The sequence below is a fragment of the Ziziphus jujuba genome, chromosome 5, assembly GCF_031755915.1.
Source record: "Ziziphus jujuba cultivar Dongzao chromosome 5, ASM3175591v1".
Lineage (NCBI taxonomy): Eukaryota > Viridiplantae > Streptophyta > Magnoliopsida > Rosales > Rhamnaceae > Ziziphus > Ziziphus jujuba.
The window spans coordinates 24,099,677-24,118,213 of record NC_083383.1 but is presented as its reverse complement, the minus strand read 5'-3'; the positions used below and the strand labels follow the sequence as shown (position 1 = coordinate 24,118,213).

At 30.8% G+C, this 18,537-nt stretch overlaps 2 protein-coding genes across 2 annotated transcripts; one reads left to right on the top strand and one right to left on the bottom strand.

Annotated features, from left to right (window-relative positions):
• Nucleotides 1–295: 295 nt before the first annotated feature.
• Nucleotides 296–7,257, top strand: LOC107421432 (ABC transporter B family member 9). Its single transcript, XM_060817302.1, has 13 exons — nucleotides 296–529; nucleotides 1,861–1,915; nucleotides 2,022–2,197; nucleotides 2,489–2,710; nucleotides 2,802–3,040; nucleotides 3,457–3,982; nucleotides 4,071–4,344; nucleotides 4,487–4,690; nucleotides 4,757–5,153; nucleotides 5,267–5,495; nucleotides 5,753–6,019; nucleotides 6,128–6,391; nucleotides 6,598–7,257. The coding sequence occupies exons 1-13, from the start codon at nucleotides 296–298 to the stop codon at nucleotides 7,243–7,245; spliced, it is 3,735 nt and encodes a 1,244-aa protein (XP_060673285.1). The 3' UTR covers nucleotides 7,246–7,257.
• Nucleotides 7,258–11,958: 4,701 nt separating this feature from the next.
• LOC107421431 (ethylene-responsive transcription factor ERF022-like) lies at nucleotides 11,959–13,113 on the bottom strand. The gene has a single exon (XM_016030665.4). The coding sequence runs from the start codon at nucleotides 12,850–12,852 to the stop codon at nucleotides 12,286–12,288; it is 567 nt and encodes a 188-aa protein (XP_015886151.2). The 5' UTR covers nucleotides 12,853–13,113; the 3' UTR covers nucleotides 11,959–12,285.
• Between the last annotated feature and the right edge of the window lie 5,424 nt (nucleotides 13,114–18,537).

Here is an 18,537-nt window from a genome sequence, read left to right as displayed (position 1 = left end):
TATAAATAGAAGTGATTATTTTTTTCTTTTATTTATTTTAATGAATAACTGTTTTTATTTTAGAAGGAATAGTGGTTCTCTATACCAATTATCCTGAAGTTATTTTAACATATTAGACATATATAAACCATACAAAATGCTTAAGGAATGTGGGACTTCTTCAAACTGCTACAAGATATACTTATCAAGCCCCACTTCTTAATAGCTTACAACCTTTGATTTGGAAGATTAATGCGTTGAAGATGGTACGAAACTAAATATTTTCTCTTTTTGTTTTTTAAGGAAAACATAAGTCATGGAAGGAGTGGCAGAAGATGAGGGAAGAAAACAACCACAGCAAGATGTTAAAGTGCCTATCTACAAGCTGTTTGCTTTTGCTGACAGTCTTGATATGGTGTTGATGGTCATTGGTACCATATCTGCCATAGGAAACGGCATGTCGCAGCCATTGTCGAGTGTCCTCTTTGGTGAGCTTATCACCTCCATCGGTTCCTCCGAGACATCCCAAATCCTTGACCAGGTTTCAAAGGTAAAAATTATTATTTTTTCTCGGCAATTTTATTTTTTATATTTAGGTTATACATAACCAATCTCTAATCATGGCATCTTGGTGATAATATTATATTAGAATAAGTCATATTAACCTTTAAAATATGCTTTCAAAAGATAGATCCAGTCCTATTAAACAAATTCAAGGAAATCCAAATAAACCTGACTAAACAAATCTAAGAAAATTCAACAGTTATTATAATAGTGCTTAATATAATACGTATTATCAAGTTTAAGTCAACCCCTTATGAACTAGCAAAATTTTATCAATAAAGTGAATATCATATGGGACCTATATAAATTATTAATTAAACTTTAAATTTACACCTAAGGGGTGGATCAAATGAAAGGAAGTCGCCGACCCATCACACCTGCTTGTAGGAGTTGTGGATTCAATCCTTTGACAAACCCCATTTGAGCCTTGGTGTGGATCCCATGTGTGTACATCACTGTGGGAGAGAGCAATAGAAACCGTGGGCTGGATACTTTGCGGACTCCCACAGAATTAGTAAGACGCAAGCTGCTAATGGCCCATCGATTCCTAAAACCTGGATCGATGATACTTATCAAAAAATCCTTTTTCTCAAAGCCAAAAAAAAATTAAAAAATTAAAAATTAAAAAAAATAATTTTAAATTTTAATATTTGAAATGATTTAAAAGTTGATAAGGAAATTTTTTTTATCTTACTTTTGGATCGACTTAATATAAATCCGATTGTATGAATGTGTATATATAATATTATGGTGCTATAAATTGGGGTAAATCCGATTGTATGAATGTGTATATATAATATTATGGTGCTATAAATTGGGATTAATTACATTCTAACACCTTTAATTTAAATATGTTGCAAGTGTTCTTCATTTTAAAACTCACAATATTGAGCCTTCAATTTTTACTTTATTGCAATAGAGCATGGTTGACTCTGGAATAAGGGAAACTGTTCATCCCATGTGAGTTGCATTTCGTATATCAAAATGCAATTTTCTTTAAAAAAAAAAAATAAATAAAGGATATTTTATAAAATAAACTAGAAAATCAGGTTAATTTTATATTTGAATATTACATAAAAAGACAGTAAAATTTAGTATTTAAAAAATAACCTTTAATTTTATGACTTGTTTGAAAAAATAAAATAAAAATCGAGCCTCAATCTCTAATTTAGTATTTACCCAAAAAAAAAAAAAAAGGTATTGTATAATAACAATATGTAGCTAATTACTATAATTAACCCTATAATTAATTACCATGTTCGTAGCAATGAATCTGACCTTGATACAGATATAGTTTGCATCTTTTTTTCTTTACAGGTTGTTTTAGACTTTGTATATTTGGCAATTGGTTCGGGCATTGCTTCATTTCTCCGTAAGCAGATTAAAATTAGCTTAAAATTGATCCATCTTCAAATTTCAAGTTATTTTCTTTGTATAGGCTAATATTTTTTCAATGTGGTATTTAATACTTATTACAGAGGTATCATGTTGGATGGTTACCGGAGAAAGACAAGCCTCACGCATTCGAGCATTGTACTTGAAAACAATACTAAGACAAGATATTGCCTTCTTTGACACTGACACCAAAGCCGGAGAGTTTATTGGGAGAATGTCAGGCAACATAATTCTCATTCAAGACGCCATGGGTGAGAAGGTAAGAATTAAGAAAAACGTTATTCGTCACCGTTAATAATTTACTTGTCAGATGTTATAATAGGTTCATTTTTTCCATGGAGACTTTTAATTTTAAGCAAACCCAATTAATTAATTATTGCTGCATTAGTTTTGGACCAACTGATGAAGATGATGATAATCATTATTGGTGACAAACACAAAAGCTTAGGAAATTAAAGATAATAAAAAAAAAAAGTGCCTCTCACTTTCACTTTTCCTCTTGCATGTCTATTTTTGTTTTAATGGTATTGAACAGATTCACCATGATTAGATAGGTAAGTTCATACAAAATATTTCGACTGTACTCGGCGGATTCATCATTGCGTTTGCAAAAGGATGGGTTCTTGCATTGGTCTTGCTTTCATGCATCCCTTGTCTAGCCATTGCTATTGCAACTATGGTGATCGTAATGATGAAAACGTCAAACCGTGGACAACTTGCTTATGCAGAAGCTGGCAATGTAGTAGAACAAATAGTGGGAGCCATTAGAACAGTAAGTGATCAATGTTAATTAATATATATATATATATATAACATTGTCTTTTAACTGACTTCTATTAATTTCTTTATGTATATATGCAAAGGTTGCTTCCTTCACTGGGGAGAAACAAGCAATTGACAAGTACAATAAGAAGCTTGAGGTTGCCTACAAAATGTCAGCTAAACAAGGGCTAGCCACTGGGTTAGCAAATGGTTGTTTTCTTGTAATTTTCCATGGAACTTATTCACTTGCCATTTGGTATGGTTCCAAATTGATTATTGAGAAAGGTTACAATGGAGGAACTGTGATTAATGTGATGTTTGCTATCATGGCTGGTGGACTGTAAGTTTAATTTTAACCATCTTCGTACATTATATTAGATGTGTATATATATACATATATATATATACAGATGTATGTAGAGTCAGGTCCACAGTCGTTCTTATCTGATGGTATTAGTTTTGGATTATTTCAAAAGCTGAAATTTTAAAATGCATTAGTGGTTTATATAAGTGTAAACTAAACTACTGAAATTCAGTATGGGCAAAGTGAACTCAATATCTACCCTATAATTCCCTAAGGCGTTTTAAAATTTTATAGCCCTTAAAGCAATTTGAAAGTTGATTTATATAGGAAGTCCTAATGGTAACCTAATGTGCGTTTGGTTGTTTATATATATATATATATATACATATAACACTAATATTCATCATTTTCTTACATGATTTTTGGTATTCTTTTTGTGTCTCTTGGATTAGTGCATTGGGAGATATATCTCCATCTTTGAATGCATTATCTTCAGGGCAGGCTGCAGCTTATAAAATGTTAGAGACAATCAAACGAAAACCGAAAATCGATGTTTATGATACTAATGGGATTGTGTTGGAAGACATAGAAGGTGAGATTGAAATTAAAGATGTGCACTTCAGATATCCTGCTAGGCCAGATGTGGAGATCTTTGCTGGACTCTCATTGCAAGTTCCTAGTGGCAAAACTGCTGCCTTAGTTGGGGAAAGTGGGAGTGGGAAATCAACAGTAATAAGCCTACTAGAAAGATTCTATGACCCAAATGCTGGTGAAGTATATATAGATGGTATTGATTTGAGGAAATTTCAGCTTAAATGGATAAGAGAGAAGATTGGCTTGGTTAGTCAAGAACCAATTCTATTTGCGACTAGTATAAAAGAAAATATTGCATATGGAAAAGAAAATGCTACTGATGAGGAAATAAGAACCTCAACTAAGCTTGCTAATGCAGCAAAATTTATTGACAAGCTTCCAAAGGTAAATTATCACTTCCTTTATATAATTAATTTTGTTTATGCTGATAATCAAGATATCAAGATGGGTAGAATTCTGTTTTCGATTACAGGGTTTGGAGACATTGGCAGGTGATAAAGGAACACAGCTATCTGGTGGACAAAAGCAAAGAATTGCAATTGCAAGGGCCATTTTGAAGAACCCAAGAATTTTACTTCTTGATGAAGCAACAAGCTCTTTGGATACCGAGTCTGAACGGATTGTTCAAGATGCACTAGTAAGAGTTATGCAAAATCGAACAACTGTAGTTGTTGCTCATCGTCTGAGAACAATTAGGAATGCCGACATTATAGCTGTGTTGCATCAAGGAAAACTTGTGGAGCAAGGTAACACTATAAAACCTCTGTTTTAAGTTTCAAATCCCCAATTATATATATATATATATATATAGATATATATATATATATATATATATATATATGTTCCAATTTAACATTTCCATAATCAATTTTTATTTTTTATATGTAGGAACTCATGATGAGTTGGTCAAAGATCCAGAAGGAGCTTACTCCCAACTAGTTAGCCTACAAGAAGGAGCATATGAGACCGAAGACATTCAAGCCTCCATCGTCCACGAGAGAAATACAAGTTTTGATATGGAAAATAACACCATGGTAAGGTCAGGAAACCAGAGATTATCATTAAGGAGTTCTATAAGCACAGGTTCAATTGGTAGCCAACATTCCCATGCACTAAACATTGGTCTTCCTAGCCCTGTTGACACTTCTGACACTGAAGGAGATGAAGAAAGTATCATAAGAAGCAAATTTGATCCTCAAAAGAAAAGAAGCATTCCAATCAAACGGTTAGCATACCTAAACAAGCCTGAGGCTCCAGCCTTGCTGGTTGGAACAATTGCTGCAGGCATACAAGGTGTAATGCCCGCTGTATTTGGCCTTCTACTTGCAAATTCCTTTGAAATGTTTTTCAAACCCCCACATCAGCTAAGAAAAGATTCCAAATTTTGGTCACTTATGTTTTTGGTTTTGGGATGCATTGCACTTGTGCTAGCTCCCATCAAGAATTTCTTCTTTGGAGTTGCGGGTGCAAGATTGATACAACGAATTTGTTTGTTGACTTTCAAGAAGGTTGTTCACCAAGAAATCTGTTGGTTTGATGATCCTACGAATTCCAGGTACCTTAAAATTTTTGAGATCTGAATTCATCAAGGAGATGAAAAACTAAAATCCTTTAACTGTTCAAATCCTCAACTAGTCACATGAATTAATCTTTTGCATTTGCATATAGTGGTGCAATTGGTGCAAGGTTATCTTTGGATGCTTCGACAATGAAGATTCTCGTTGGCGATGCCTTGTCCCTACTGGTCCAGAGTACAGCAACTGTCATGGCAGCATTAACCATAGCATTCACAGCTAACTGGATATTAGCATTCATAGTTCTGCTTGTATCACCCATCTTACTTATTCAGGGATACATTCAAAAGAGAATCCTAAGAGGGCTTGGTGCTGATGCCAAGGTAATCCTTAAGTCTAGTTTTTCTCTCCCTCTTTTCCATCTTTATTTCTATGTTTTGACAACAAATAACACAATGATTTTGTCATACATCATGTATCGGCTTGAAGGCCATTTTTTAACATGGTGCTCTTCTTCATTCTTTAACTCGTGTTGAATGTACTACTACAAATATGTATGCCACTTCCAAATTTCAAACATATGTAGCCTAAATCAAGTGCCAAGGATAAGACCATATATAATGTTATGGAAAATTTACAGGCTATGTATGAAGAAGCAAGTCAAGTGGCAAATGATGCAGTTGGCAGCATTAGAACTGTTGCATCATTTTGTTCTGAAAGCAGAGTGATGGAAATTTACCAGAAGAAATGTGAAGCCACCATGAAACAAGAAGTAAAGTCGGGATTAGTAGGTGGTGTTGGTTATGGTGTGTCTTCCTTTTCACTCTACTGTATGCAAGGATTGATTTTCTACGTTGGAGCTGTCCTTGAGAAACATGGAAAAGCCACATTTGGAGAAGTTCTCAAGGTAAAACACAGAGTTTTGATTTGTTTTAATATTTTCTTCAAAAGGATTTTACTTTATTTATACAATTCTAACAAAAAGGACTATTTTTTTTATTTTTTTTGGGGCAAGGTTTTCTATGCTTTGGCAATTTCAGCAATCGTGGCATCCCAAAATAGTGGCATGGCTAATAACATCAATAAAGCCAAGGATTCAGCCGTTTCAATCTTTGGAATTCTAGATCAAAAGCCTAAAATTGATTCAAGTAGCAATCAAGGCACAACACTACCATCTATTGTCGGAAATATTGAGTTTGAACATGTGAGCTTTAAATATCCAACACGCCCCGATATTCAAATATTCAAAGATTTATGTTTGAATATCCCCTCTGGTAAGGTATATATATATATATATATATACACACACACACACACAACAACCCTACAAATTTCACCATTTTCTTTGTTATGCATTTGCATCTGAACGATGTTGTTTATCATTATCAATGGTAGGCATCGATGACATGACAACTTATATGGATCAACGTCGTCTAGAAATTAAATTTCTAAGTTTTTGAAACATGAAACATTTTTATCTTGCAGACTGTTGCTTTGGTTGGAGAGAGTGGAAGTGGGAAATCAACAACAATAAGTCTAATACAAAGATTTTATGATCCTGATTCAGGTCGAGTAAAACTTGATGGAATTGATATCCGAAAGTTCAGATTAAACTGGTTGAGACACCAAATGGGATTGGTAAGTCAAGAACCAATTCTCTTCAACGAAACAATCCGCGCGAACATAGCTTATGGAAAACAAGGAGATATTGTTACAGAGGAAGAGATCATTGCAGCTGCAAAATCAGCAAATGCACACAATTTCATATCTTGCTTACCTCATAGCTATGAAACTTCTGTAGGGGAAAGAGGAGTACAATTATCAGGAGGACAAAAGCAAAGAATAGCCATTGCAAGGGCTATAGTGAAGAACCCCAAAATATTCTTGCTTGATGAAGCTACAAGTGCACTTGATGCAGAGTCAGAGAGAGTAGTACAAGATGCATTAGATAGTGTTATGGTGAGCAGAACAACTGTTGTTGTTGCTCATAGACTTACCACAATCAAAGAGGCTGATATAATTGCAGTTTTCAAAGATGGTGTGGTTGTTGAGAAAGGAACACATGAAAATCTTATGAAGATCAATGATGGTGCCTATCGATCATTAGTGGCACTTCATATGAATTCAACATAAGAACCAATTAAGAGAACCAAGTCTTCAGATCATGTCAATTAAAAGACAAACCAGTATTATATATGTATATATATATATACATATATATAACCTTGTAAATATTGAATTAGAATTTGTTGGGGTCTTGTTTCTTCTTTTTTCTTTTTTTCTTTTTTTTTTTTTTCCCCCTCTTGTTCCTCCTCTGGTACCTAAGTTGATAGTGAAATCTTTCAGTATGCTTTTAGCTGTCCACAAATAATTTGGATCTGTTCGCTTATAAGGAGCAAAATCAGTTGTTTCCCACTTAAATAAAATAAAAAAATAAAATAAAACAAAATAAAATAAAATACTGACTTCAAATCCTTCCTCTCTTAAATAAAAAATAAAAAATAAAAAATAAAATAAACGGATTAATTGGTTGCATTGAACGCTTTTGTTATAGAAAAATGTAATGCCTGTTGAACAATGATTGAAAATATCTAATTGCTTCATCATAACTGAACTTTATTAACTTTATTGGTCAATATTATGTATCCAAGAGTACAAGTTTCTCTATAGGAAGAACCTTAACAACCAAAGTACCTTAATTGCATCCCTTATATATCAATGCTGAGAGGGGACAGTTAAGCTAGAAAGCTGTTGGTCAATGAGCCAAATATCATGAATCATGATGTCATGCGCCAGTTGGACTTGCACGTTTAAACGTAAGTGCCCTTTTTATAAGTGTTTAACTGGCTTAACTGAATATTGTGTCTTAATACGTTTAAGTTTAGTGGGTTTTAATAGGTTAATCCAATTAAACAAATCCAAAGACTGAAAACAATGTTTGAATTTATACCATGTTAATAAGAGGTGTGGACAAGGACAATTTGATGGCCAAGTCTATGTTTAATTCGAGTTTTAATCTTTTTACCTTCAATATCAAATATATATATATATACATATATATATATGTATATATATAAAAGAAATCTTCTATCAAGATATCCTAATAATTTTAAGATTCACTTTATCCTTTTAGAATTTAGTATATATATATATATATATATTACTCAAAACATTTATACTATCAAAAAAATTTTAAATTTTAATTTTTAAAACAATTCAATGATTATTAATAAAGATACTGATGGTTTTTTTTTTTTCAGAACATTCTAATAAAAGACGGATATACTATAAAATTTTGTTAAAACTACTCAACTTGCCACTTTAATTTCCACCACATTTTCATGAGAATCTAGTATGAATTATTTTTATATTACTGTTTCTTCATAAATTTGAAAAGTTTTCATAAATAAAAAATAAAAGATATTAAGGAAGCTTCGATAGAGAAACAAGGTAACTATAAAAGAGAACAAAATTCAAATTTGATAAAAAGGTCTTTGTCAACTTGAAATCTCAAAAAAGATTCCATGAAATAATTGAGATGGCCACGTTACAATTTTTAAGTCATTATAAAAGATACTATTTTCCAACTTATAGCAGAAAATATGTAACGATGGTACTACAAAGAATTGTCATGTTCTAAATTAGAATATTAGTTCTAAATTAGAATATTAATTTTAAATTATTAGTGTACAATTTTCTACGTTATCGTTTCCATGGTAATAGGCTTGGAAATATACATATAAATATATATATATATATATATATTGTCATTTTATTAAAATCCGTGTATCTTGATTTGATGAATGTATACATATATATTTATATTATAATATGGAAACGTCCCTTTTCTATCATTTTCCCCTTACCTTCATATAGGATCATGAGAGACGGTTCTTACTTGTTAAAGCAGGAAATATATTTTTTTGGTACTAAAGAATAGGATATGTTATATATATAATACAAAAAAATACACATGGTTTTGACCAAATAATTTAACAAATGTTTGCTGACCCAATCATTCAACAATCACAAAACCTACACCGTTCGATGGTGGTAGGTTTGGGATTTTGGGTGACAGCTTCTCTGAATATGAAAAAGGCACTATCTTTTCCATTAATGGTTTTAATGATTAGCCCTCCTTACACCTTTTGGTCGGTTAGACTTAGTGAAGGAAATGCTGACTTGCGTCAGACCCAATGACTTTCTTGCTTTCACCGCAAAGTCATATGGTTAATCAAGGGGCTAGGCCCAGCTTCTGGAGAAAACCTTCGGTACCACCGTGGCACCACCTCATGCTGAGCAACGTCAAAATATTTATTACCACATGTTTTAACATTTTCCACATATGTTATCATTTGTTATTTTTTTATTTTAAATTTTTTCAGCTATCTAAAAAAAAAAAAATAACAGAAAATAAAAATTATTATCATCTTTTATTTTTTTATTTTAAATTTTACAGTTCATAATTAAGTTTTTTTTTTTTGAAAAAATAAATTTTAAAAAATTTTCATGTTTTCTTTAGAAAATAACGTTTAATATTCTAAATTAAAATTCTCCTCCATGGTTTTATTTGTCCATTGTTAGCTACACTTGAAAGTGAAGGTATCCTTCTTTTCTTTCAAAAACTTGCAACCCAGAAAGAATAGTAAAGATTTGGGTTTGGCAAATATGATTTTTTTACAGCTTAGTTAGTTTCTTTAAAACAAGTTAATTGATATTTTTTTAAAAAAACAATGAAATAAAACCATTCCTTTACAACATAAATTCATCCAAATACAAGTAAATTCAAAATTACCTGTGTAGTATCTCAAATCTGCCCCATGTTTTATTGATCATTTTTTTTGTAGGAAAAAAAAAGTTAATAAAAAACCAAAAAGTTTAAAAAGATGGTAAAGGAAAAGATTTACTTCAAAATAGTGAAAAAAAGAATCTTAAGAGAAGCTTCAAAATATTGAAATCCGATATGAACTCTAATTTGCTGAAGGATTATTTCAAATACTCACACTTTGTTCCCTCTCCTCTTCTGTTCTTCTTAAAACTCCATGACGAGTTTATTTGCTTGAGGCGATAGCAAACCAAGAGTGAAATTCTTCTTTGTTTGATTTTGTTTCCCTAAATACACCTTTTTTTTCATCTCTGTTATTGTTTTTAGTGGCTGGCGAAGTTACGGCACCCTTGCGGAAGAGAAAAGGAGAGAGTTTTGATTTTTATTTTCCTTTTTTTTCTTTTTCTTTTTTTAGATAGCTGAAAAAATTTAAAATAAAAAGCAACAGCTGGTAATATATGGCAAATGTTAACACATGTGGCAATAAATATTTTGATGTTGCATAATATGACGTGAAACCACGATGGTACCGAAGATTTTCTTCAGCTTCTGATACGAACCCATGCTGGTGATTGATTGTTTTTATACAAATATACACTCCTATAATATTTAAGCTAATTTCTCTATAACTTTTTAATATTCTCCCTGAAGGACATCCCCAATGGTCATATTCACATTGTATATAGAAGTGATTTTTAGATTCAACCCAAAAATAGTATATAAAGAAAAAAAGAAAAAAAAAAGTGATATTCACCGCAATAAACTAGAAAAATCATTCATTCTGACTAAAGAGTAAATTGGTAAAATTCATTTATTTTTCCCCACCAATGATATTTGAATTAATCAAATCACTCAATCGCACATAATTAAAAATGAAAAAAAAAGTAAATTGTAATCTTAATTTTTACGTAGTTTATTATTATATATATTACGATAAAAAAAAAATTTGTCCAATTTGATGAAGATTGGGTAATTTTCAATTTTTTTTCACTTTATTTTATTTCTCATATTTTCTTATTTGGAGTTCCATAAATTAATTGCCCACTTGGTAGAAAGTGCAGATGAGTGCATGTGATAATAAATTTAAAAAGCTCAGGACCCCATCAAGTTTATTTTGTGGGTCAAGTTTATATATTGTGTGTTGTTGTAAAGGCAAGCATGAAAAATTTGATGTTTGTAACATAAATATAGAATATATGGTAAATTCAAGTCTTCTTGTGAAAGTCTAGCTTGAGTGTTTAATTAATACTTTGATAATTAATTCATCTTTCCAACGTTTAACCAATAGTCAGAAATATAAAAAGAAAATGGGATTTATCGTCATTAACTATAAATTTCATTTTTTTAAGTTATTAAAAATATTTAATTTTAATTAATTTATTGGGTAAAGGCCATGTATCCGGTGCCCACCTCATTAATTTGATGGTCAAGATTGATGTTATAGATGGAACTCATGAACATTAGTTTCAATATCATGATTGCCAAATCATGTATAGTGGGTCGGCCCTGTTAGGACTAATTTGCGTAATTTGGGGTTTAGTTTTCACTATTAATTTCTGCAATTTTAGTTTTAAATAGTATTTTTCCTAACGGAACAACTTAATGATAAAAACATAATTGATCGAATACTATTTGAAATGAAAATAACTTTTCTACCTTCTTTTTTTCAATAACGATTTTTAATTTAAAATTTCAATATTTTAAAACAAAATGAAAAATAAAAAATCTAAGCTATATTCTTATTTTCACAAACTACTATAGGAGACCTTTTATGTTCGTTGTTTTGGATTCGTTGAGTTAAACCACCATCTTTCGAAGGTGAATTTTCAGATTGTCCAAAGCAGAACTTTATTATAATGGGCTTCATTGTCTAGTTTATATGTTAAACGCATGGTATTCCATTATTAAATTAGCATTGATCTTTTAAAATGCAGATTTATTATGTATATTTAATTATGTCTAATACCCATTACATATAATTTAAATATCTATGATTGCATGTAACTTCTTGACAGACCCAGTAAAAATTATTAAGTCATAACATTCAAAATATATATATATATATATAAATACATGTATACTGAGAACTACAAGGAAATAAAACAAGAAAGAAGGGATCGATACGAAATAACAAAGATTTCTGATTTCAGCGACTGAATGAGCTTCCAAAAGCAACAACTTTGGTGCTGAGTAAAATACACCTTCCAATTAATTTCAGAAAACTAATCAATTATATTATATATATATATATATATATATATATATTTCTAAGGTGATCAATATTGTTCAAATTACTTGAAAATTCATTAATGTAGTGTGTGTGTGTATATATATATATATATATATAATTAAGTGTCCCAAATGGACTCCTGCTGCATATCACAATCACTCAACTCAACATCATCATCATAAAAAACCGTAGATGTTGAGTTGGAGTGATCCCCTAACAAAAAAGCCTCCGCCATTTGCATCCACATCTTTGGCGAATCCAACGGCGACTCATTAATAGCTTGTATTTGACTCGGCGACAGCCCCACCGTCACAGGCACCGAGTTAACTCCTCCAGAGCTACTCACCTCTGTCGCCGACGCAGCCGACACCCTTATTGGCCCCCTAAACCGCAATGCCGCCTGCTGAGCAGCCAATTGAACGTCTTCTGCCATCGAGCTCGCTGGCCTCGGAAGACTGTCAACGAGCTCGGGGAAGTTAAGACGCGCACCACGTCCCCGGAAGTGCAACGCAGCGACATCGTACGCTGCGGCTGCCATTTCCGGGGCCTCATAGCTTCCGAGCCATATCCTGGTTTTCTTTCCGGGTTCCCGAATTTCGGAGACCCATTTCCCCCATTTTCGCTTGCGAACACCTCTATATGCCGGAGGAGCAACATGGCTATATGCATGAGCTTCATCTTCCATTTGGGTTTTTTTTTTTTTTTTTTTTTCTTTTTTTCTTTTTTTCACTTTAGTTTTCAGGTGGATCAATCAAGTAGAAGTGGAAGACCTTGTACCTTCACGATGACGAGTCTATATATAAGAACATATAGGATTTACTATTTATATATTATGGAAGAGGGGTCATGAGAGTTTCCACGTAGTTACATAAGTGAGTGGAAAGATGCTGTCAATGCGCATGTGCAAATCTTTTTTCTTTAGTTTGAACATGAGGTCACAACTACATACATGTATTTGTACACACCTATATATATATACATAACAAGTACGGCCCACATATATATATACACACATATATATTGTCATGTGTATGGGACCAAAAGTACATTTTGGATAAGAATAATAATGCATGTCAGAAATTTAATTTATATTCTCTGGAGCTATAATGACAAAATTTGTTCATCAAATTTCAAACACGTATTTGTCCTTTTGAAACAGTCTGCATGACAATAATTTGTAATTATAATTTATGGATCTTAGATTCAATCAAACATCGTGTTAATATTCTCTTTCCGAATTTATCAAAGGATAAAATTTTTGAATACCTATTTATGTGGCATTCTTTTCTTTTGGTATATTATTTTGTTGATTAATTTAATTAAATATTTCAAATACTACTAGTAATACATCAATTACCAATTGGTATATATTCAAAATCTAATAAACAAGATTGATAACTCTAATAATACTTATTTTTAATTAAAAAAAATTACTTATTTTAGTGTCTCACAAGTACGACTAAGATTTTTTAAACTATCAAATTGATTCTGTCTTTTGTTGTATTGCACTAATTTATAAAATTTAGCCAATCATTCTTTTTTAGATAAAAAAAAATAAAAATAAAAAAGATCTAAGAAGTATAAATAAATTAGTGTTTCTATAAATTTTCATGGCAAATAAATATGCTATTGCCGTATGTCAATTTGCTTGTATATAATGGACAGAATAATGAAAATGATCAGAATATGGTTTTAAAATATAGGGTCAAAAGAGAGACAAAAGCCTACAAAATGATTGGGACAAAAATGTCCCACAATTTTGGTATCACGCCCAAGTGAGTGAGGGAATTGATTAATGCATATATATTCTTTTATAATATGAAAGCATTAAAGAGTGTATATATATATATATATATATTTATTATTATTATTATTTTTTGGCTGACCCCTAACGCCCCCCAAACCCCAGCGACTCGAACTCGCGCATCTGTGGCGCAAGTAGTGGCTTCTTGACCATCCGGCCAGGCCACTTCGTCCATTAAAGACTAAATACTCAATGGAGAAGCTTGTAGACGCCGTGACCTGACCACTGACGTATGGGATGGAGGACCCTGTTTGTAGACGCGGTTTCACTGCCAGGTGGCAGTACTGTGACCACTAAGCTATCCTGTTGTATTCACACTGGAAAAAAGTGCTTCTTTTTGTTTTTTTTAACTGGAAACCTACGCTCAAAAATGTTGAACATGACCGGTGCAGTAATAGTATACGGTTTTTTTTATTTCCTCGGATAAATATTTAGAATTTGAATTTTTTATTTTCGTTAATATCAAATTGAAAGACCTAAAGTTTCTAGATTGTCCGAAACACTGGAAATTTTTTCCCCCTCAATTTCCAATATATGTTCTTACAAAAAATAAAAATTTGTGCATTTTGGTGTATAATCTTTGGTGGATGTTTAGTTTTTGATAATATGACATATTTGAGAGGGTTAAATGCACTTTACTGTCTTTTTGTGTCGGATAAAGTTCATTTTGGGGTTTCTATTCTTTTTTTTTTTTTTTTTTTTTTTGCATTTGCATTTGCATTTGCTACCCCTACTTTCCAAAATTTTACATATTTATAATAAAACTATCAAATATAAGAAAACCCTAATGGTTTATCCATTTTTAACCTAAATTATATTTTTTTTCCTGTTTATTTTCCATTAATAAATGATGAGCAGTTTTTGTATTATTTGGAATAAACCATTGATTATAAATTTCAAAACAAAAAATGAAAAAAAATAATAATGGATTTATGGTTGCCAATTAATGGATGAGCCGTTATTAATGGTTTTATCATTGACATGCATGTAACTTTTAGAACTTAAAGGGTATCACGTGCAAATAAATAAATAAATAAATAATAAGCAATCACCTTTTCCTTCATGCATCTCCGTGTCTCAAACACATGACTTATTAGGATGATAATAACAAGAACAATAATAATAATAAATTATCAATCCCAAAATGAACTTTGTCCAAAATAAAAGCTACCAAATTGCATTTAAATTAACGCTATTTGAGAGGGAAATTTGTTTTAAAAAAATAGAAAGAAAATTGAAATAGTTAGTGCATAATTAGGGTTTTCTTATCAAATTTTTTCTATTATTTATAACCGAAAATTTTTTCTAATGATGAAATAAGTATGATTAGATCATATAAAGATGCAAGTTGATTAATATATTTAATTCCATGTATTAAGGAAAATAAATCAGTCTTTTGCATTATTTTCATGGTCAAGTATCCATCGAGGTGTTCTTTCAATTAAGAAAAAAAAAAGGGTGTACCCATCGAGGTGTTTGAAACGGTCACTGAAAGCAACCCTCTTTTTTTCTTCTTGGAAAATAATTTATTGGGAAAACTGATATTGAATAAAATCCACTTCTAGCCATTGACATAATCCAGCAACTTATAAGGAAATAAAGGGACAAGATTATTTGAGTGTGCAGTTTGAAGTCATTCTATTACATATATTTTTTTCTCAATGGTTTCTTATAAGTAACATTTGTTTTGACAATGACCTCAATGTAATCATTTTAATATTTATGATGATGTTCGCGTTATATCAACTTGATGAGATAATTTTATTTAAAAATACATTGACAATTTTATGAGAATTTTATTAAAAAAAAAAAATTATAATTGTATCGTTTTCAAAAGTTTATGTTTATCTGGCAAGTATTCTTTTTTTGTTTTCATGGGAATGGAGGTGTTTGAACTGTAAATATTTGTCAGAAAAAATAGTGATTTTTATCTCTAGGTTATCCCATTGAAACTATCTCACAAGTGTTTGCGAATTAAATGGAATTGGATAGTAATTCAATTATTAAAACAAATGGGTATATTCCAATATTTTAATTAAAAAAGAAAGCTGAAATTGTGATTAGAAAAACACTTATAAATATATACAAAAAGAGTATAATTTTGTGAATTTCATATTTATAATATCTATATAAACGAAAAAGGATTTTTGAAATATCGTTGCTAAGCTTTATATGAAGCGGCAAAATGACATGATACTAGATGTCTAATTTCAACTTATATATTCTGTTCATATTTCTTCGCACACCTCGTATATAAAAATGTATCTATATATATATATATATATGAGAAAACAAAAGGTGAAAATAAAAAATAAAATAATTAAAAATATGTATTTCCCATGCCATTATATAAATTACTTGATATCATTAATTTTTTTATCTTTAGAAAAAAAATATATATATATATATATTTCATTTTTTAAAAAAATTATATGAAAAAATACTCTAAATAGATTTCTTCTATATATTTGTCACAAGTATTAATGCTTTATGGAGCATTTCTGAGGCTATGCTCAAGGCTAGTCTCGAGGTAAGGCTTATTTTTATTTTATTATTATTATTATTTTACTATTGTGGGTATGATGGTTCAAATTCAATCTTAAGTGAAATTAGCTCAGTTTGTAAATTATTCACATCGATGATTGAGAAACTATGGGTTGGAAACACTGGAATAACGAAAATTTTTTTATAACATTTAAAAAAAAAAGAAAGAAAGAAACTCAACATCATTGCTTAAGAAAACAAATTTAGTAACTGTTCCCATATAAAAACAATGAGGCAGTTAGTGTTTAAGTCTAACTAATGCCAAAAAGAGAGGGAAAAAAATAAAAAATAAAAAAAGAGAGCTTTGGAAATAAAACTACCCTATAAGTGGAAACATGCAGTTGGTTTTTAAATTTTGTCTTTTATTTTTTTTTTCATATAATTGTGTATAATTTACTTATGTCAAGTGCTTAGTTAATAATAGTTAGAGTTTATTCGATATACTAGTTAACTATAAAATGAATAAACACAAATTAAATACTATTAAATTTAAAAAACTAAAATATAAATACTAAATATGTTACTAAATAACACTTTAATAATCTATCCTATGCATACAACTTGTGCATACATCTTGAAAAAGAATAATGATGTAGTTAGAAAATTAGAGAGCATAAACCATTAATATTTTGAAGACATGCATATTTGGAAGTGATTTTGAAATGTCTTTTGTTCCAAGACACATGCATGGATGGAAACGTCTTTTTAAAGAAATCATTTATTAATTTGATAACTTTGGAAAACGAAAAATCAATTTTTATTATTATTTTTTTTTCTCACAAGTATGATGTTTCGTACATTTATCAAATAATAAAAAAAAAGAAAGAAAGTATGATAGTTTCGTACATTGGCCTTCACAGAAAACTTATCACAAACTGATCATAAACTTTTTCAACATTCTAACTAGAAGTTGAAATTATTAATGGATTCACAGTGTGACTATGCGTGCAAGTCAAAAGCCGTCCCTTCCATAAAAATTGTAAATTTCACCACCAAGCGGCACGTAATGTAGAATTTATTTATTTGTTTATTCTTATAAACCGATTCGACACGTGTACGTAATTGCAGACCTAGTAAGAGATTACGAAGAGAAAAGAATTGGACAACGACCTCAATAAATTCAAAAGGATACAAAAAAAAATAAATAAATAAATAAAGAAAGTCAACAAGTCAAAGATCCTTTAAGTATTTATTGTCATGGAGTGTCTGAAACAGCTGGATCAAGCTATAAAGAGGTTTGATATCTTGAATTCCATGCATGCATTGCCAGCTTCCATGCTTCGCATACGTTTTTGTTATGAAAAGTGACGAAAAACTGGACCCCACCATCGGATCTATCTTGGATATGTAGCACCGCCAGTCACCGTACCAAATTGAAGTGCGTTTTCCGCGTAGCCACCGCCACATGTAGGTTGGTTCTCATCGACTACGTACACCCTACCATGGGTTTTCCGTACAACCACCCCGAATCTTTTTGTTTAACAAAACAAGGCGTGTAGGGACTCGGATTGTGGTTGGAAAAATTAGAATAAAATAAATGCACCGCCTTTTACAGTGTTATTTGATTTTTTTTATTTTTGGTGGGGTTCTAGAATGACTTTTTTCTTTTAATGCCCCAAAGTTAGGACACGTTTTGCACTTGATTTGTATCTTTTAACCATTCAAAGTCAGTAACAACATTATATACAATAAATTATATGAATTATACTTATTTGATCTTTTATAAACTATTTCCAAAAACATTGTTACATGCTCAATTAATTTTTCTTTCTAATTTTAAATCTTTTTATCATATTTTTATGTTTTCTATTATAAACTACCAGATAGTTTCAAGGGAACAAAATCAAAGGGTTAATTGGGCTGCCAATGCTGTTAGGAGAGAGTTTGTTTCTAGGTGGGATAATGGTTTACCTTGTGTTTTTCCTATTATTTTATCAGGTGATGCTCATGGTTGGATGTAACTCTAGTTTCTTTTTCAATGTACTGTTTACTTTTTGAACAAAGATAGTTTCAAAAAATAAA